We start from the raw sequence: 22,043 nt of genomic DNA on the forward strand, positions 1-22,043 counted from the left end.
CAGTGAGTATCCTATAGAAAACTAATGTGAAAAGCCTTAGAACAGAATCTTTTTGATGGATTTTAAAACCATCCTATGAAAACCTTTAGCAAGCATATAAATTCTCTGTTAAAATCTGTGGGATCATTAAAGGTACCTGGAAAAAAGATATCACATCATTCTTGTTTACCCAGTAAAACCTTTCAGTAAAGAAAGGGAAATAGGCTAGAAACATATGTAAAATTTGGAGGCTTTTGCATACTTTGAACTGGTGAGTCATTAGTAGCCCACTGCACATCGACCTACACTCCTGTGAAATTCAGTGGTGCCTGTATTGCTTAGACCATGTAAAACACCTCAGGATTTGGCTCATTATCCTGTTTAAGTCACTTCTATTATAATTTCTCCTGTTTTGTCATCCACTTATGCCAAGCATTCTCCTTAAATCTCGGGTGAAATCCTCAGGACACTTCTTACAAAATATGTGCTTTGAATAACTGATTGTCTGATTTAGCTGCTAAATTTAAAGCAAGCCAGTGCTATGGCACTGTATAGTTTGTTGGATATATTTTCTGGCTTTGTGGAGTATTGGCTGCATGATCTGATAAAAACTGAGGCTAAATGAACTCTACAATTTGTATTCCTAGAGCCACAAGTTTATTGGCTTGGGTTTTTTTCCTTGGCTCTGTCTGTAAGGTTCATTACTTACAGTTACTGCAGAATCAATTTGAAATGGCCAAAATCAGTGATGGAATTTATAGCACAATAAACGTACTGCCATACAAGTGCTGTTACACATGAAAGGGCCTCAGAATATTTTCAGCAATCCTTCTACATAGCAGAGTGTTCTGTTTTTATCAATTTAACAGAATCACCACAGGTATATTCTGAGAGGTGTAATCCTGACAGCTACACAGCAGATTTTCTCTGAGGCAGATATTTTTACAGGAAGACAATATTATTGATAAAATCTTAGCATATCAGAACACAGAAAAGGAACTGAACACATCTTTTTCATTCTCTGCATCAGGCATTTGCAGTTCCATTTCACAAACACACCCATAATACCCCCTGAACCAGAAACAGTTTATGAAGGAAGCATTTTCACTCTCCCTGAGATATATATTAATTAGTTATCAGCTTAGCAACCCTGAAATATAGAGGATGTGTTGGGCACTATGGCATGTGGAAAATGTGGAGGGCACTTGAAGCTAAAACATAAAGTATAGCATCAGTAGTTGCCTGTTTATAAAGTCTGTAAAGATTTACATTTCTACTTAGTACATTTTTCTTTCCAAGTGTCTCTATTATAGACATCTCATATTTTACATCATTTTGAAGCACAGTAAGTTTTAACTTTAGCATGATGCATTGTAAAAAAAACACAGAAAAGACAGATGGCAGGCTGCCCTCCCCAAAACTCAATTTCATAATATGCATGTGATTGCTAATAGGCAGGCACTAAAAAACAATTTTCCTTGATGGAGAAGAGCTGATAAATTGTCAACATAAACTTTGCCTGTGGTTGCTCCAATGATCTAAAGCTCTTCTGTGAGTTTTGTATCATCAGAGTCTGCATCTTCCAACTGTGTCAAAACTTATGAGTGCATATGACTATAAAGTGACTGAAAACAACCCATAATGCATGTTTGTGCATCGTGAGTCAGCTCCTTTCTTCCTTGGGAAAAACCGTGTCCAGTGCCCCATTCCTAACCCTGCACATGACTGTGGGAGATCCAGGCTGGGTCCAGTGATACCCTGTGACCTAATTGAAACTGAGCTCTGCATTTAGGTATCTCTTAAGCACAGGGCTAGGTCTAGTGGTGGACTGACCAAAGCAGGACAGTCTTTGTAACGATACAACGAGAAGGATCACAAGAACTGAAAGCAGCTGATACGTTAGGAAAAAAATACATATTTCTGAGCATTTAAGCAAGTAGAAATTAATGAAAAGGCTAATAAGGTAATTTCCAAAAAAGAGAAATGTTTATCTAAAACTTCAGAGAATACACATGCCTGGACCTTCCAAAATATCTCAAAAATAAAAGGAGCTACTGAGTTCACATGAGATAAAATTGAGCATTGAGTTCACACACACACAAATTATTGGGGAAAAGGTCCAAACTGTTTGTGCATAGAATAAGACTCATTTACATTGAAAGTGCAGAGTTCATTTCAGATTTAAGTATTTCAATGTAACTGGTAACTACTAATTTTGATTTTTAAAAGGCTTATAATTTTTAAATATTTGCATGCCTCTAAGAATTCAGGTCTTATTTCTGAGAACAACTGAGTAGCAGTAACTTAACAGCAGATGAGCTGTGACTGCTCTGTTATCAGCATATTTGCCTGGAACAAAATAACATGATGATTCCACCACTTATTTAATTACAAAAATTCCTTATATTCGATTGTGAAAAGACTATAACACATTTTGATCAGGCTTTTCTTGTTACACGGAGGAAACACTACTTGTAAGTATGTGGCCAACTCTGTAAAATGAAGACATGGGAAAAATCCACATTTCTTGAACTTTCTTTTAGTTGGAGCAGTACCGTCAATTTTAAATGTCATTGTAGGCAGTCTATATTACTCTTTATATGCCCCCCAAATAAAACAAACCAGCAAAAATCAAACAAACCAGCAGTAGACAAAGAACAGATCTCAAACTCAGGAAATATTGTCAAATATTAGGAAGATACACTCTTCCATATGTATTTGGATAGAGTCATTGATGTGCTGTATTTGATTTAGGATGGAAAAACATACAAAGACTGTAATTATAACTGAATATGTCCATAGAAAGGAAAGGGGAATGGGAGCTTCTAATGTGCTATCAGAAACAAAAGTGGAAAACATATTGTTTACCATTGATGAAACAGACCTTGGCTGTGTCCATTTAGTATCAAGCAATTCTCATGGCAACGAGCACAAGAAGTTCTGAGAGAATAACACCTATCCATAAAAAGTGAAATAAAACTTGTAACCCTCCTCAGGGTAACCTCCTCAGACCTCAGATTTCTTCATGCAATTTGGATGAATTTGCAGTAAAAACTCCAATATGAAGTTTGTAAGAATATGACCATGTCTTGTAATATACTTAGTGTTCTCATTTTTGGGGGTATTTTGTATGAATTTTAAGTAATGGAGAAAATTAAGATAATTGTGCTCTCCCTAGTTATTTCTCAGATAGTGATTGGCTTTCTTGAAGAAGGCAAAAAAATCTTGGTTCTAAGGAGGGACAGGCAAAAATACAGCAGTAACAATTAAAATTTCTTATTTCATACTGGTTAGAGATGCATTAAGGTATATAAGCTCCAGGGTCAGTATAAGCCTTGCTCAGCTTTCTTTAAAAGCATTGGGAGTCATAAAGGCTTCCATTTTATCTTCAGTGAAATAATACTGCTGAAATATCACCTCATTTTTGATGTCAGCAGTGATTTCTTTTTACCTCCATGATGTCAAATGGGAATTATTATTATTAGAACGATGGCTTCCTAATGATGCTGTAAAAAGGAGAAACTGAAAGTCTTTCTGCCAAACATCTATATTCTGCCTTCTCCATAGGGTAAAGCAGATAGGCTCAACCACACACCATACTTCATACAAATCAAGTGGCATGCTTAAACATTTAGAAACAGAAACATAATGGCTTATTTGGTTAGAAAGTGGTGAAAATGCACTCTGGACAGTAGAGAAAAAGGACATTCATACTAGAGCAACTCTTTGTGAAAAACATGGCCTGAAACACTTAAGATCAATTTTCTGTTCTAGAAGGTAAAACCAGGAAATCAGGGTCCAGATCACTATTCAGAAGTCATTGCACTAGGTAAGGCCAGGGAATGAAAGCCTCATGTGATGGTCCCTGTTTGACTATTGGCTCCACGTATGGCACACTGGTGATGGACATATCACTGAAATACTCTGTGCCTTTGTTCTCTCATTTTGTCAAATGAGCAAGTACAGATTAATGTTGCTTTATTTGACAGCAAATTATACTAATAAGTTTTGCTTTTAAGTAAATGATGGGTCTTGAACCTTATGCAACCGCCTATTTACGTAGGAAGTGAATAGCAGATACAAAGCAGTACTATCTGCATGAGTGAATGGAGTATTTTGATTTTCTGATACTTATACACCAAATACAAAGACCTACAGTGAATAATGATTCCCTAACGATTTCACATTTACTTATTACATATATTGCTTTACAGTAGTTAAGTAAACTTGGACATCTTGAGGATGGAGACTTCTCTGGTGGATGTGAAAAAATATTAATCAAATTGGAGGGAAAAAGGGTCTCTATGTAAGTTTTGCTTGTTTTGAAATAAGAACAACAAAGTTTGCAAGAAGTCAAGCCAGCTGCCAGCCCAGGAGGTGGATGCCACTAGCCCTGCTCCCCTCCCACAACAAGGTGGCAGGGATGGCAGCACCTGGAAGCTCCCCTGGGCTAAACCCAAGGACAGGAAAATGTGTTTTTATGCTGGTACATTGCTTCATTTTCTTTCTGAGGAAAAGGATTTTTGAGCAGCTCTTCCACAATGAGTGGTAGGCCAGTTGAGAGCAGGAGTTCACACTTTTCTGTGGTGGTTTGTTTTTGTTGATTTTTGTTGTGTTGTGTGGTTTTGGTTTTTTTTTTTGGTTGTTGATGTTTTTTGTTTTGTTTTTTTTTTGTTCTATATGAAAGTTCTGCTAAACTTCACACTGTCTGATCTGAGTAATTTTTTCCTTGGCATCTCATTTTGCCTATTCAGGGCAACCATCAAAACAAAGGAGCCTGAGAAAATGAAGTGTGATGTGCTGGAACACAGAGATGATTTGACAATATTCATGCACTAGGAAGAAAGGCTGAGGATGAAGTACAGCATGTAATCACAGTTGGCTCTGACACAAACAGCCATTGTTATCTTTGGCAAGTTACTTGATCTCCTGGTATGTCAGCACTTTCCAGTCTCAGAGGAGTGTTGCAAAAGTACATTCATTAATATAAATGACATTATAAGCAACCGGAAAAAGCCAATAAAACATAAAGCTTTGCACAGGTAAGAACTGCACAAAAGGTAAATATTTAAAAAAGATGTGGAAATTAATGTAGGAGCCTGACCTGGTTCCAGCCAAGGCAGGGTTAACTTTTGCAGCAGCCAGGAAGGACACACCCTGGGGTTATTCTGGTGTACCTCACTGAGGAGGTGGAGGGAGTGGGGGTACCCTTTGTTCCTGCACTGGTTGGGGCTGGGTGAGCGACTGCCTGCCTTGTACACTCTGTTATTAGTATAGTTGTTACTGTTCAATTTCTTACTTCATTGCTGTTTCTTAGAAAATTGTTTTTATCTCAATCTGTGATCTTTACCTTTTGTGCCTCCAATTCCTTCCATGCCGTTGCAGCGGGAGGGGGTGGACGAGTAAGCTAGTGGTGCATGGTCTGGGGGTTTTCAGTCGAAATGCTAAATTGTGGAATACCATTCCTAAGCTATGACAGCCTTATTTGGCGCCCAACATGGGGCTTGAAGGGTTGAGATAACAACAGATTTGACCAGAGCGTGTTGGGAATGAATTTGCTATAAGCATTTGCTGTATTAGGTCCAGAGCCACTGGTCACAGTGTTGTTTTGTCTGTTCATATGGTTGTGGTACCTAATTCTGTATGTACTCACATAGTTGAACTATGTGCTCCTCGAGGTGCTCTTTTCCAGAGCCGGGAGAAGAACGAGGATTGGTTTGTTGCACTTCTGTGTGATATCAGCATTTGACGTGGTAACATCAAGTGCAATGATGTTCATTTGGTCTGTGTATTCAGTGTTGACCTCCTGCTCTTACCTTGGGCGTCACCTCTGGGGATTCACTGATATTCTTAGCCAGTCCTTGGGAAGAGCAGGGGACCACAACAGAGTCTATTGTCTTTTCTAAGCAACTTTGGACAAAAGCTGTCAACTGCTGGAAGTGGTAGATATAGTTAAAAATCTAATAGTGTCTGCATTTGCACATCTAAAAAAGTCTTTAAATTATGAGTAGGAGGTGGGCCAAAATATCCACTGGCAGCAGTTATAAAACAGCCAAGTGGGGCAGAGATGTGGACAGCAGCATCTGTCTGTCTAGAGCAAATTCTGGCTGGTGATTCTTTGCAGAGCACTGTGTGCTTTTCTCTTCTCCTACGAAAGGCATATTCCCAATCATTAACAGTAAGCAGGGGCAAACAACATTGGTGGATAACTCAAGAAAACACTGTAATGAAGAACTCTCTTTTTCAGTAGGCATTCCTACCTGGGAGCACGACACCCTTCTCCCAGTGGAGAGTAAGATGCAATAAGATGCAATAAAATGTATTTTCTGTTTCCCCCTCTGGTGAGATCTCATTGCTCTCATCCTAGTCACTGATTAACATTGCATTGGGTGTTAAACTGCACTATTAGTTCACATGTCCAGATAATTAGTATTACTTATGAAAGTGCAACAAACATTTTCTCTATGACTCAATAACACTTAATTCTTGAAAGAAAACCCGATTTGGTTTGGAACTGATCTCTGCCCATTTTGAATATTTTATTATGTATCAGAGTAAATCTTCATCTCAGTTTTCTTTCATTGTTATTTTCAATGACTTTTAAGAAAGGAGGCTTCAGAATTATACTGACTGAAAACCAGAACCAAAGGCTATTGCTGCTAATTTGGTGATATTATCTTTTTATATCCCTTATACATTGGTAACAGAATTTATGAAAATAAAACTTGTCTCAGAAAGCAATCTGTATATACTCTATTTTATGTTTTCTTTTCTTCCAGAATCCAGTTTTTGATTTCCCATTTATGCAGTTTGGAACACACTGCAACAAAATCACATCTCTGAGGCCATACGAATATTACAGCTGTAGTCATCACAAGAAATGATCAAAGCTTGAATCTTTCTTTTAAAGAAGACTGCTATTAAAAAGGCCTTTTATATAATACTAACTGGTTAATTTCATTAGTGCTACTGCAATAATGAACACCTAACATGTATTCATGTCTCCAGATAGTAGAGCAGTGCTATAAATCCTATTTAAAAAGATGCTTAGCCCTGAAAATGTTTTTTTGAGAAGGTAGAGTTAGTAGCTACTGAACACTTTTAAAAAATTGGTTAATATATTTAGATGGTGAGTGTGAATCAAGCTTTTCCAAATAACTCTAATAGAATCTCACAGGTCTACAGCAAGGCATTAAATGAACTCTAGTCTTCTTAATCCTGTTGCAGACCATTATTTCTTGAGCCGTATCTTTATATCTACAAGTAGATACTTCATAAGACTCAGATTGGCCCATTAGTGTTTTGTTCTTTTATAAGTAATGCTGCATCTTTACTAGCTAAGAGACTTCCTTTTGACTAAAAGGTCATCGATTTACATGGGTGAATTCTCGATCAGTTCTTTCTCTCTGACAAATTACCTTTAAGTCTTCCCAGTGCTGAAAAGTCTGGGGAATGCATGTGCTGACATTTAGAAAACTCTTCACATAATGCTTCCTGATGTTGGTTTCTTATTCCTTCTTCACTCAATTAAGGAGGTGTGGCAGTAGCCATGTGATGAAATACTAAATTCTGTGGTTTCCTTTCTTCCTACAGAGAAAGGTCAGGACACCTTTCTGGGATGGAGTAAAATCCTTAACAGAAATGATTTCAAGGGGGAAAAATATTAGGAGAAAAAAATTTGGGCTAAGCTTGAAAGTGGGATATGTGAATTTCCTCAGGCAAAAGATGGAATTAAATCTGACTCTAACATAGCCTACATCCAAGAAATGTAGTAATCATTAGAGTTTTATGCAAAAAACCCAAGCTGCCTTCTCTTTCATCCTCTTTCCTATTCCTCTGAAATGAAAGGTGATTTTCTGCCATGATATATTGGGTCCTTAAAGTGATTTTGGAATAGGGACTTCTTGTTTCTGAATTCCAGGTGAATCTTTCACTTGGATGGGAAACCATAATTTCAATTTTGGATTGAACCAAGAGAACAGTATCACAAGGCAAGCGCAATAGCATAATTTTGTCTCTCTAACAGTTTTTGACTCTCTTGTCCTCTTAGATTAATGAATCTAAGTTCTGCCAAAAACTGCACTTACTTCAAGTGCAAGACAGAGATTTACAAATCTTGCCCAACTCTTTAAGTTCTTCTAAAAAACCAAAATAAATAATTCCATTTTAGTTTAAGTTGTGAATAAAGGCAGGAATAGCATGAAAAAGACTCATAATAGAATTGTGATGGGCATAAAATTTCATCAAAAAAATTTAGATTTCTGTCTTCCAAGTTACATTCAAAGGAGCCTAACTATATAATTTTAAATACAAAGTCTGAGAGTACAGTCTCAGAGAATGTTTAATTTTAAACAAGTTGGTAGAAAGATACCATTGCACAAAGCAAAAAGATGGATTCATGTGGACTACAATAACTACTTTGTGAAAATACTTTCCCAGAGTTCTAAATATTCTTTCATATATCTTGTTATACAACAACTAATGCATGAGGTACAGCTAAAAAAACGTACATCCTCCATTACCAAAACACAGACATTAGAAGTGCAACAAAAATCAAAATTTCTGAACTACACTTGCTAAACCATTTATATCTATCAATTTATTGATTTTTTTCAGTATGACCACTGGAAGGGACAGTCTGAAGGAGTTTTAAGATGCCCTTAACTCTGTCGATGAGTCACCAAGAAGTTTGATTGCCAGTGTCATGGGAGATGGAGAAGCAACAGATATTGGTTATACCAAATTCAGAGAGTGTAACAGTGTTGCATTTACAGACAATTTTTTCAACTATCATAATTTCTATTGTGTCCAGGAAAAACTGGCTAAAAACCAATATCTGATCTTTCAAAACTCAGTTTGCTCTACTTGTGACATCTCAGTTATGGTTTTAAGTGTTTCCATGAGGCATTAGCAGTTCTAAGAGAAATTAAATTGTATTTATATGATAGACATTACTATGCCTTTTGACTAAAGAATCTACTGTGAATTTCAGAAACTGTATTGTCATGAGTAAAAACCCCACCTTCCAAAGCCAGCTTATTCTAGATATATCATATTTCAATTCTGGACTAACATTAGATTGTCAGAAGCCCAGGAGAGTGAATGACAGAGCCATTCGTATGTCTTTTGTTCTCACCTACATCTGGCAAAAAGATGTCAGACTACAAAATCCACAAATTCTCTATGTTTAGCCATTACAATTGCATCACAGATATCCAGCAAAGAAGTTCTCTGTTAATGTAACTTTGGCCTAGCCTGGGTGGTGCTGTTCACACGTTGGAGGGAAGGCAGAGACCCTACAGGGTTGAGAGGTGGGCCTGTGTAGACCTCATGAAGTTCAACAAGGACAAGTACAAGGTCCCTGGGTCAGAGCAATCCCAATTACAAATACAGGCTGAGCAGAGAATGGATTGAGATCAGCCCTGAGGAGAAGGACTTTGGGGTGTTGGTGGATGAGAGGTTGGACATGATCCGGCAATGTGTGCTTGCAGCCCAGAAAGATAACTGTATCCTGGGCTGCGTCAAAAGAAGAGTGGCCAGCAGGATGAGGGAGGTGATTCTGCCCTTTTATACACTCTTGTGAGACCCCACCTGGAGTACTGCACCCAGCACAGGAAGGGCATAGACCAGAGGAGGGTCATGAAGATGTTTAGAGGGATGGAACACCTTTCCTATGAGGACAGGCCAAGACAATTGGAATTTTTCAGCCTGGAGAAGAGAAGACTTCAGGGTAAACTTATAGCAGCCTTTCAGTACCTAAAGGGGGCCCACAGGAAGGCTGGAGGGAGACTTTTTACAAGTGTATGTAGTGATAGGACAAGGGGGAATGGATTTAAATTGAAAGAGAGTAGGTTTAGCTTAGATATGAGGAAGAAATTATTTACTGTCGTAAAGAAGTCGTAGATGCCTCATCCCTGGAAGTGTTCCAGGTTGAGTTGGATGGGGCTCTGAGCAACCTGGTCTAGTGAAAGGTGTCCCTGCCCATGCCAGGTAGGTTGGAACTAGATGATCTTTAAGGTCTCTTCCAATCCAAAGCATTCTATGACTCTGTGACCTACTAATTCTTTTATTTGCCTTCCTCCTCCTATGACTGTTAGTACACTTCCTGGTCTTGATACCTCCTGAGACTTGCAAACTAGTCAGTATGAACAAGTACTCAGTGCATTCTTTCAGGTGTCGACAATTAAGCAGGACACAGATCAAAACTTGTGGTGCCTTAAGAAACCACTGGTTTAGACTTCAAACTTCCATTAGCAACTCCTTTAATTGTCTTGACTCAAAAAACACACCATGGAAGGACTCCCAGTCACTTTCTTGCAAAGAAGACATTTCTACCAGATATTTACTGCTCAGGTAGACTACCTCAATGCTATACTCACAGAGAATTTATTGGAAATAGTGAGTTGGGGAATTTTATTTTAAAGCTCCTCTAAATACTGAAAAAAAAAAGGCTTGTGAAAGTTTTTAAATGAACATTGACAAGCAAGATCTTTAAATACACACACATTCTCAGACTTACTTTCTTGCACCACTCTTTTTTATCTTGTACAAAACTTAATGGATGACATATTTCATTCACAAGTTGACAATGTTAAAAATGTGCTATTCCTTCTAGTTTTAGTATACTGCAAAGCCACTGATAGCTACAGGCACTATGAGCGATATATGACTGAAGAAAAATGAGATTACTGCTGATAAGGAACAAGAGACTTTCCTATCTTAAAAGAGTCTGAAATCCAGCAAATATCCCCAGCAGCAGATGCCCCTCAGACAGACAATGAAAGAAAAATGGTGGAAAAATACTCATGGCTTGTTGTTTCCTTCAGCCAGAATGGCAGCGAAATAAAATAGCTCTAGCATGCTGTCTGCATGAAGAAATCCTACTTCTCTGGGAAGAACATAACCCAAAGGTGACTAACAGTCTAAAAAACTGAGCAGTAATTTTTCCTCAGTGGGAAAAGTGGTGTTACTCTGATTCACCTCTTTTGGTAAAAGATATCTTTACTTTGGAAGTGTTGCTCTTTTGAAGGCTATCATACTGTTATCATCAATGTTTACCATCATAACAATCAATTTAATGGAGGTGTAGTACCAAAGCCAAACCTCAGGCTGGAAATACTTTATTAATGACTCCTTAACAAAAGGAATAAGACATATGCAAATGTGAAATAGCTTCTTTTTCAGTCTATTAAGGTGTTCCTGGAACATGAATAAACATAATTTTAAGATGTCAATATTTCATGCTACAGCGCAACCCTTACCTTGTATCCTGATGATTTGATGTGCACTCCTCGCTTGGTCAGTGTAGACTTCATTCGGATGAAAAAAGAGCGCTCTAGAGTGTTGTCAGTGGTTAGTAAACTGGGGCTTGTAGATTCCACTAGGGAGTAGAAAAAAATACATATACAAATAATTCAGATTTTATACATCCCCTCTAAGCTATTTTTCAGGTGCAATCCTTCAAGTCACTAAAAATAAATGACTGATGGATGCTAAGAGTGTTGTAATCAATTTGCCTCATTTAGAAAACGTTAACTTAGCAAAAAAAATTTGAAAAATATACGTATACTCAGTAAGTCTCATTTTCAAGTTATTTTTCTCATAGAATTTTTAAGAGAGATTTGTCTCATTAACTCTTTGTTGACAATTTTGTTATGACTGGAGTTATTTTGTTAGGGTATGAAATTGTTTTATAAACTGTTCTTTGGTATTTTGTGAAAGGCAGTCTCACTGAGGTAGCAATTCTGTTTCCTGAAACAGACTGCAAATTCTGCAGGCTTTTATTCCCTAGTCTCCACTCCTTGACTGCGATGATACCTAGGGTGAATCACAGCTGGATTTGAGTGCCTTGGTTTCCCCATTACTGAGGGTTAATTATTACCAATAAAGCACTAAGCAGCCTGAAGGCAAAAATTCTCAAGTAAACGACACATACTATTATTATTATTGTCATGATCATCACCATTAATGATTGGTGATTAATTAGTCATTAATGAAATATATTTTTAGTCCAACTGCTCAACTAACTATAGCTCTCACCTGTACCTCTCACTCTCTCAACTGCAACCACTTAAAACAGCAAATACTAAGTATAAACCATAATAAAGTAGTGTGCTCAACCCCAGTCAGCACTGAGTACTCTTTATACAATTTATATTATTGCTACTTTTTAGATAACCACCCTCTCCTCAAAATATTGTTCATGGGAAAATTCTGGAGCAGCTTACAATAAGCAAGCATTATTGGAGGTAAATGAACTTCCAGTTCCAGTGAGGAATTAATACAGAATAAAAAAAATATTTTGAAGTTATTCTGCTATTGTTTAGGAGAACCATACAAACCACTAGTAGAAAGTGTTCAAGTATCTAAAATGTATTTGTTATGTGGTTGACAGAAACACAAAAACTTGTTTGTGAACTAAGGATTCTATTAAATTGTCCTTGATTTAATGTGGTCAAGCCTTGTGTTTGTGGCATTTCAGCTCTATTGTGACAACTGACAACACTGCCCCATTCTTTAGTGTCCCTCTTAAGATTTTTTTGTTTTAGAGAGCATGAATTCGATGTCATTTTAAATGTACAGCTCTTTATCACTCGAGGGAAAAGCAGAGCCATGTTATATTTAGTACTTTCATTTCTTCTGATTAAATATGAATTACTATGAAATTTTTCTCATCATCTAACACACCATAATACGCCAACAGCTTTTTAATACACTATATAAGCACAAACTTCTGCTCTAAGAGTTTAATTTGCCCCTCTAATCCAATCACATCAACCTTATTTCTCTTATCAGAGATTCCCATTTTGAATTAAATGAGCTCATTAGTTTTAATCAAAAGCAGAGAGATCAAAACTTAAACGTAAATGCTTTAGATCAGAACTGTCAGTCAGCCGTGCAGTTCTATTTTACTAAAACACAAGATCAGAGACCCTTAGAACCAATTTTTTCTCGTAAGGGATGCCAAGAGCTTGAAGATGCTATATCCTTTTTTTTTTCTCTTGCTCCCAAGGACAGATTATACATTTAAGGTTAGACTTAATTTAGAGTATTTTTTTTCATCCTAGCGGAAATGGGAAAGTATGCCATTCTGCTGTTGTCTCTTTCACATTTATTGGTGCGGGTCCTTGGAGACCTGAACAAATGTGAAGCCATCACAATCCATGCCACAAACCTGTCCTCGAAAAATTCAGCTCTGTTCAGCAATATCATCTAAGAAATAAAACTCTGAAAGGAAAGATATGTGTTTCAGGGTATGCCCTGAAACAGCAACCAGAGTCACCAGGATAGCAGCAGTACTGGTAAGATGAGGATCATAATTAATTATTATTTTTATTGTACAGTACAGTGCAGTAGTTAAAGAGTACATTAAGAAACCACAGCGTGGGTGCTTCCTGCTGTGTGTAGAAATGCTAAAATCAGCTTAACAAGTGCAGTTGTAGTCCAGCACATTATGCTCTAGCACAGGCAATAAGTACAATATGTCCTCCTGTGTTCTAATGGTAATTATCTAAACACACAGAAGTAATGTTAATTAAACACACAATATCTCATGCTCAAAAAAAGATCAAGCTGTAATACATATGTGCCATTCCAAAGCAATTAAAATTAAAATTTCTCCTGCATACACAGTTTTATGAAAGAAGGGAAACATCTGACATACCATACAGTGTACCTGGCATTGACATTTTCTGGGCTCATGTCACTTTATATCATGTTTAACATTATGTTGCTGTTATAACAAACCTATACCTGTTATGTACAAACCTATACATCTCTGTACGTGAATGTTATAAAATGCATATAATTTATCCAACAGACTGGAACGGTGTCTGTCCTATAAATATGTATTCTGAAGTGTTTGATTTTCTTTTACAAAAAGTACCTGAGTGTATGTCCAGAACAGCTTATGAACAGCATTTTGAATTTCTCTCAGAAGAGAACCATTATGGTTGAAAGTACAAATCTGCATTCAGAGTTGTACCCACCCAGGGTAGATATTGTAACAATGCTAACGGTGATTATGCATGCAGGATTTTAGAAATAGGATGTGTACAGAACACATCCATCGATGTCAGTGAGATTTGCACAGGAATATATGGAATATGGTCCATTATGAGCTCTCAGGAGTTGGTTTTAAATGCCTATCACTCAGCCTTTTCAATTTTTTTTCCCCAGTTGTGTCAAAGGAAGCTCACAATCTGAGGAACATCAGAATGAAACTCTAGCAATTCATTTTAGATTTTTTTTTTTTTACTTTGTAATCTAAGACCTTTAAAAAAACCTGAAATAAACAAGGTCTGCTTGGCTTGATAATGTAGAAACTAAAGATGTCATTTGTACTGAAAAATAGTGCTCCTGGCCTGAATTTACTGAGTCTAAACTTACTGTTGAGTTATAAAGTTCTGAAACTGAGTTTAGAATGCTAATTATGTGATAAAAGTCAATGCTCACTGCATGTGAATGAAAGTATTTTACACTGTCAGGCTTAGAAGTATAAAAAGTAAGTCTAGATTGTCTTTGCAAAGCAGGTGTGTACTCTGTTGGGAAAACACTTGCATTTGTGTGTTCTTAAATATCTTTGGCAGATACTAATAAAGAAATATACCTCTTTTTTCAATCCCAAAACTGATAACACAGGATGAGATTTCTAGACACAAGCATGCATTGCCCATTTCAAAGGGCACAAAGCTGAAATCTACCTATACCCATATGAAAATGTCACAAATGTTAAAAACATTAACAAAGAGCCACAGAGCCAAATAGGATGATATTTAGTTATCTCCTTCTAAGTATTTTTTTCTGAACAAGATGTGTAGCTCTGATCCTTCAATGGGCCTTGCCTTGAGAATAATCTTGGGCCCAGACCCCACAAACCAGTCATGCACCATTTAACTTCACATGCTGGAAGAGTTCTTCTGATGTTCTGATGAGACATAAACATGCCCATAGTTGTTTGGAGCGATAGCTGTTTGGAGGACTAAGGTCCATGGCTCTAATCCTGCAGGATCTGCAGAGGTACTGTGCAGTTGTATGCAGTCCAACTATACGAATGCTATAGAGCCAAACAATGTAAAACATTGCAAATAATTGCTCTTACACAGCTATAGCACACATACTATCCCTGTGACTGATTCACAAGCACATTCAAATTCAGATATACAATTTGTCCCCCAGGAAAAAAGAAGTTACAAATTTGATTTATGTCTTAAATAACAAAAAGCTGCCACAGCAGGGTGAATAAATGTTCACCAACTTCTGGGTTTTCTTTTTCCTCACATGCATTAAAAATAATTGAAAGGAGAAGAATGCATTTCTGCATGCCAAACAGATAAACGATAGGCTTCTCATTCTTAGGAGGACCAGAAGCTACAGAAGGAAAACCAAGCAGCAATATGGAATTTGAGGGGGTTGGTAGAAAAAACCCTTCTGGTTTAACATACAGGAATTTCTGGATTTTGTAGTATTTCAGGAGGTTTTCACCTGGTTTTCATTTTGCTTCCTTGAAAACATGTATTTATACAGTTCTTATGAGACATTCTCAGACACAACTATACAGACAACTCTTAGAAGAGAAACAAAACAAGAGAACATAGAAAACAGCAAGAGAAAGGGAGCTGTCTTTCCATGTTGCCTTGTACACTTGCAAACCTCTCCTCATATATTCTAAAAGTCATAATCCTTTCCATATGCAACTGAGAATCATTATGTTCAGATGAATTCAGATAATATAAATCTATCATTTTCAGTTGGACTAGATGCATCTTTGTAAATGTTTCTATTTATTCTGTGCAGTTTATTGTCTGTAACCAGGCATTAAAATACTTTCTAGGAAAATTTAACCTTGAGTACTTATCTCTCCTGGTGTTTTTTTTCCTCATATTATTCCCTCTTGAAGTGTGTTTTTAATCAGAAAAGCGATGCTCAACAAAGCACTGTGGTCACGATTATTCTCCCTCAGTATCACTGAAAGGATCACTTTCTAAGCTAAAAGATAGATTTTCACAACTACTAGCCCAGAAAAAAAAAGCTTCAAGTTAAGACAATTTATTTTGAACAAGTTCAAGTTACTAAGCACTTGTGCAAATGCATGGCTTTAAGTGAAGTGGGTTCAGGCTGATGACAGGCTGAATATGGGCAAGTACTGGAAGCTAAAACTTGGTTGAGGAAACTGCTGAAGTTTCTTGGACTATTTGGATGACTGACTTAGGCCTATTTATGGACACAGGCAGCCTGCTTGGTGACCAACTGTTAAGCACAGAGCTAGCAAATTCTATAGGTGATCTCTTGGTCTTGCTGGTGTGCTCTACATCTTGCAAAATCAATGACTATCTGAACTGTTTATTTTACATCGTGGGTGGCAGCAGCTCGTTCAGTCTTCCAAGGAAATACTGTTTCTAAAAGGAGCTGTGGAATAATTTTTGCTATAAGCTGTCCCATTTATAAACAGAAACTTGAATCCTGAATAACCAGTTTGGATCTGAAATTCATGGTACTTGTAGCTAACTTGGTAAGACTCTTAAAATTTCTGTTTTGCTATTTACTGAAAAGCTGAAGTAGTTAAGCATTGGACCCCATGCTTCTGCTGACTTAGTTCCATTCTTTCCTTTACACAGGAGGAATAATGCTGGGCTCTGGCTAAGGCCTCACTGAAAAGGGGAAGACTCAAGACAGCTCTTCCAAAAGAGATGGAAAGAAGGATGACTTCTAAAGAATTTATTTCTAGACAATGTTTTCAGACAAGATAATAAACTGTTCCTTTTTTTTGTCATCCTACCTCCAAAATGAAGAAAATTCACTTTTCATCACTTATAAGCCTATCAGAAATAAAAAGACATAAAAACATTAAACCCTATCAGACTTCTGTTGAAAGCTAGTTCTTTTAATGTTTTCTTTTATTTGCTAGGTTTTTTCCTCCTCTTATATCTCCAAATTTTCCAGATCTAACAATTGATGAGATGTCCTGGCATCTCAGTTACAGTTAGATTGTCTTATGTAAAAATCCTTAATTTGTTACAAATAATTTGACATTGAAGCCTTACATTTATATTAATTTCATTTTTTTCATAATTCAATTTACATATTGAGATGATTAATTCTATAATCGCTGTAATTACTGGGCTATGGTCCACATGTGACAGTGCACACTGTTAAGCTTAGATGTTTGAAACTGTGAGAACAAGCAGCTAACTCACATACAGCATATCTTTTTAATCTGATAAAAGTGCGTATGTTCAGGCAAAAGCCAAGTCAGTGAAGTAGAACTGAATTTAGAGACAACAGACAAAAAAGTGGGAAAATGTTTAATATCTGATCTGTTTTATACACTGTGGATTTAAAAGGACTTGGATATTTTATGGAGATCTGTTGCCTTGAACTGTTTGGCCACAACATAGTGTAGTTAGTATTTTTAATTTGCATAGTTAATCCTTACTTCCCTCTAAAGGCAGCAGTGAAAACCCCAGTGCTTAACTATATAAAATTTAATGGGACAAACTATTAGAAATGCATTAAGAAGAACAGATCCTTCATATCAGGGATGAATTCTAAGTGACCAAAGGCTTAATTCAGTTGCCCATACATCAGTCTATATCATTCTTGTGAGCTGGCCTACAGTGTCTGACATGGATACAGGAATGGAAGTTTCACACAGGACCTCCAGAAGACCTAAGTCTTTCTGGAGCAGCTGATGAATGCCAGATGTGACTCAAGTAGCACAGGTTCCCTGCCTTTAGGGAGACTTAAGCCACTAGAGCTCGGTCCCATTTAAGTATGTAGGAATGCTGTGGAAAGACTTGGATCAAGTTCCTGATTATTATTTTATAATTTCTATCATCCTTTTTACCCTGCTGTTTAGGGCTTTAGTTGCACATGCCTGCAACCAATCTGGTGTATGTGGTTACACCAACCTTTCAAATGTGCTTGTGTTGTTCCCCAAAATACACAAGATTTAATACTAACCACAGGCAAAAGTAATCCAGAATTCTCTGAGGGAACACTGTGCTGTTTTGCCAATGGATAAGCAAAATCATATATGCATTTACTGGCAAAATAAGTTATATTTCTCACAACTACCATACCTATGCAAACAACAAAATTTTAATGTGCAAACTATATTAGTCTGTATTGTTAATGCTAAGTTTGCAGATTTTACAAGTGCAAACACTACTACCTGCATACTGTATTTTGGATACACAAATGACTGCATCTGCAGAGAAATATGTCATGCTTTGAAAGGTTATTCTGTAGTATTACATATACTAAACCCTGTTTGCTTTTAAATTCAGACTTTCCCCATGTACTGGCTCTACTTCTGTAGGACAAACTAAAGTACAAACTAATTGACAGATGTTCCCTAGTATTATACAGAGAAATTTTGACTGTTCTATTATCCTTGCAGAAGCAAAGTAATTTCAATTACTCTTTATTGGAGTAAGAATTATGGAATCACAGAATCATAGAATGGTTTGAGTTGGAAGGGAACTTCTAGGGGTTGGAACCTATCTAGTTTCAACCCCTTTGCCATGGACAGGGACATGTTCCATAGGACCAGGTTGCCCCACCCAACCCAACGTGGAATACTTCTCTGGGCAAACACTTACGTGTCTCACCATTCTCATAGTAAAGAATGTTTTCCTCATATCTAATCTAAACCAACCCTCCTTCAGCTTATGGCCATTCCCCCTTGTCCTGTAACTACATGCCCTTGTAAAAAATCCCTCTCCAGCTTTCTGGTGTACCCCCTGTAGGTACTGGAAGGCTGCTACAAGTTCTGCCCAGAGCCTTTTCTTCTTCAAGCTGAAAAATTCAACCCTCTTGGCCTTTCCTAGCTGAGGAGGTATTCCATCCCTCTAATCATCTTGGTGGCCCTCCTCTCGATTTGCTTGAACAGGCTGATGTCCTTCATGTGCTGAGAACTCCAGAGCTGGATTCTCTAGACCCCAAGTGGGGTCTCACAAGAGCAGAGTAGAGAGGCAGAATCCCTTCCCTTGACCTGCTGGCCACACTTCTTTTGATGCAGCTCAGGATAGGGTGAAGTATTACTTTATTTAATACCTCTTAAAGTTTCCTTTCTTCTTCTTCTTCTGCATCTCCTTCTAGTTCTTCTTCTAGTCTAGAAATATGTCTTATCAGGCTATTAATTCCTATCATATGCAATTTACTTCACATGTAAACTTTATCCCACAGAACTCTTTCTGTATCTGGTAAAATGAAGAATGAGTTAAGAGCTAGCGTAGAGCTGTAAATAAAGCATTGCCAAGACGAAGCTGTAAATAAGATTTTTGTTACTCTATAATGTTGAAAGACAGATTTTGCAACAAATTTTGGTAGTTCAGTGATCTATGAAATACATAGAGCTTTTTTGTCTGTTTGAAAACAACATAATTAAGATTTGTTATTAACTAATCATGGTAGGAAACTTTAACTCTGAAAGAGCCTTTGGAAATGTTACAGTCTACTGGGCTTCAATCCATTATCTAAATACTCGTAAATGTTTCTACGTTCATCCAGTAGACCGGAACAACTCTCAAAGAGCTGTTATGGTCTAGTGAGCGAGTGGTACATAAACCATACTGCATATGAAGCTCAAACTTCCTTCTACATTTTTACATTTAAAGTTAATTTACTTTTAGCAATGGAATAAATAATCTGACCTGACCTGTCGACTTGGTTGCATGTGAGGTCAGCAACACTCACAAATTTTAAAGGTTCATTGACAGTCCCAAGGAAAATAACCACAATAGTATAATTTCCTTATTATTTACTTTACAGCAATTCTAATAAAGTTTGAAACAGAACACATCCAATGTCTGGGGAAGGTCCTAATATTAGGAGAGTACAGGATCATAAACAATAGCATATCTATCCTCTGTTAAAGAATGTGTATGGAGAAAAGAAATTGGGAAATGAGGAAACAGCAAAGGAAAAATAAAAAGGACACTAACTGGTTTTGAGGGTAAATATTTCACTGAATTCCCCAAGAGCTTTATGGGCCTCTGAGGAATACAGAACTAGATGTTTAATCTCCTTTGAGACGTGGCTCTTTCCACAACTTAAATGATTGTTACCCTTATGGAGAAACTTCTTATAAACAATTTTAAGCATTTTGTTTTGGCACAAAACTGCCGTTAAATGCTGATGTTGTTCCCCCTCTTTCATGCTGTGGGAGGATCTACTGAGGGTATTTTTTCTTTCTTGCTAGTTTCCTGCTCTTGACTAGTAACTTGTGAATCATTAACTGACACTGCAGAGTATAGCTGTGAAAATAACTGTGGTTTAGAGCTGCCAATAATGGCCCACTAAAGTTCCTTCCCAGCACATGGCATAAAAAAACCCCCAACAAACATTAAAAAGTCCCTTCTGATGTTGCTTAACATTGTCAGCCTGCTTGGGCTTAAAAAGCACAATAAAAGGATTGCTTTCCAGATTTTCATATGCCAAATGGGAAGTGCTTTTTGGTGAAGCTTTTCCCTGAGGGGAAGAAGAACAGCCTAGTTACCTCATGCTGCTCAGTCAATGTTTGGATGATCCCACTCTGGGGAAACATACACAAGTGCCAAAGTCAAGCTGCTACTAGTGGATGTGTCTGTACTCAGCAACTAAGCAGTAGGAAAGTTCAAGAGAAAAAATGGAGTATCATAAAGATATTCTGTGAGACCACGTGACATCCAGCAAAAGCTATTATGCAGCAGCCTGAGTATGTGAGCATGCCAAGGAACAGACAGTATGAATGCAAAAAGTGAGTGTTTTAAATCTTAGTGGAATACCCTGAAAATATAGCCACTTGAGGAATCTATTTCTTCAGAAAATACCTTTTGTGCTGCTGGGATATTTGGGGGATTCTATTTTCAATACCTGTGTTCTGGATCTACTGGAGCAATGCTTTTATCACGACTATAAAATGGTTATGAGCCAGTTCCTCATATGAAACAGTCAGTAACAGTGGGGCTTTTTTTATGACAAACATGATGTCAGACAGAGGGCATCAGGACTTATTCTTTGTACTACGATACAAAATAACAATACATAAACACCTTTGTGAAAGCAGCTTGAAACCCCATGTTTTCTATTAAAAAGTCATGTTCAATCTTCACTGTTGATAGAACAGAATAGCTAACACAGAGAACATTGTATATCAGAAAGGTCAATAGTTATTATGAGCTACAAATATATTTTTTTCCATCCTTCAGGCTGTTTAGCGCATATCACAGCATGAGCAGCTGTCTTCTTTAATGCTTTTAAAATTAGAATCCCAAAGAGGAAGAAAAAATTACATTTGCAATGATTGCTCTTTGCTTTTGTAAGTTTACTTTAATACACTATTTTATATACATGAATCTTCCATGCAGGCTAACCAAGGGGCAGTAACTGGTTGCTAGTATCTCTGGATTGCTATACAAATGCATATAGAATCCCAACCAAAAAAAATCACTTTGCACAAATTGTGTAACCTTGTTGAATAACCTGCCTAGAAAAGTATGTAGCTACTGGGCATATGTTTAAACCAGGCAAGCATACCTGTGCAAACACAGACTGATCATTACTAATGGCAAACACTTACTGGTTTAGCAGCAATAAACATACAGGACCATCTGACCTACCACTTTGTTCACATACTGAAAATGGGAAAAAAAGGTGGTAATATTGTCACATCATTTGACCTCATATTTTTCAAACATGGCGAGTATCTTGGTTCATCTTTGCTAACAGTGAACAACTACTTAAAACTGAAAACAGGTTTCCATTCTGTTCTTTGGATTTCAATCATATGGGCTCTACTGAACTATTCCTTGTTCCAAGTTTGAACTTGATCTGGATGTGTATTGGTGTGTCAAATGCAAACGAGTATTCTATAAATATGTTGAAGTATGGAAGGCAAGAAATAATTTTCTTTATATAACAAATTTTTAGCCAATTTAGAATGGTTCAATGATAAAAAAACCAAATTGGAGATAAAAAGCCCTACGTTGTCAAGGAAAAATTAGTATAATTGTCTAGAAGAACATTTTAATCATAAGGTTTAATATTTGGCTCACAGATAACTTCATTACCAGACAGCAGCA

General features: G+C 37.1%; 1 protein-coding gene across 1 annotated transcript in view; it reads right to left on the bottom strand.

Annotated features, from left to right (window-relative positions):
* The window catches only part of NPAS3 (neuronal PAS domain protein 3), a gene marked incomplete at its 5' end in the record, with an annotated part of 102,096 nt that overhangs the window by 43,003 nt on the left and 37,050 nt on the right, over window positions 1–22,043 (bottom strand). The window contains one exon of the mRNA XM_009071625.1: window positions 11,241–11,359. Coding sequence (XP_009069873.1) covers window positions 11,241–11,359 — 119 coding nt within the window. The remainder of the gene's footprint in view (window positions 1–11,240; window positions 11,360–22,043) is intronic.

The sequence above is a fragment of the Acanthisitta chloris genome, unplaced genomic scaffold (genome assembly GCF_000695815.1).
Source record: "Acanthisitta chloris isolate BGI_N310 unplaced genomic scaffold, ASM69581v1 scaffold1783, whole genome shotgun sequence".
Classification (NCBI taxonomy): Eukaryota; Metazoa; Chordata; class Aves; order Passeriformes; family Acanthisittidae; genus Acanthisitta; species Acanthisitta chloris.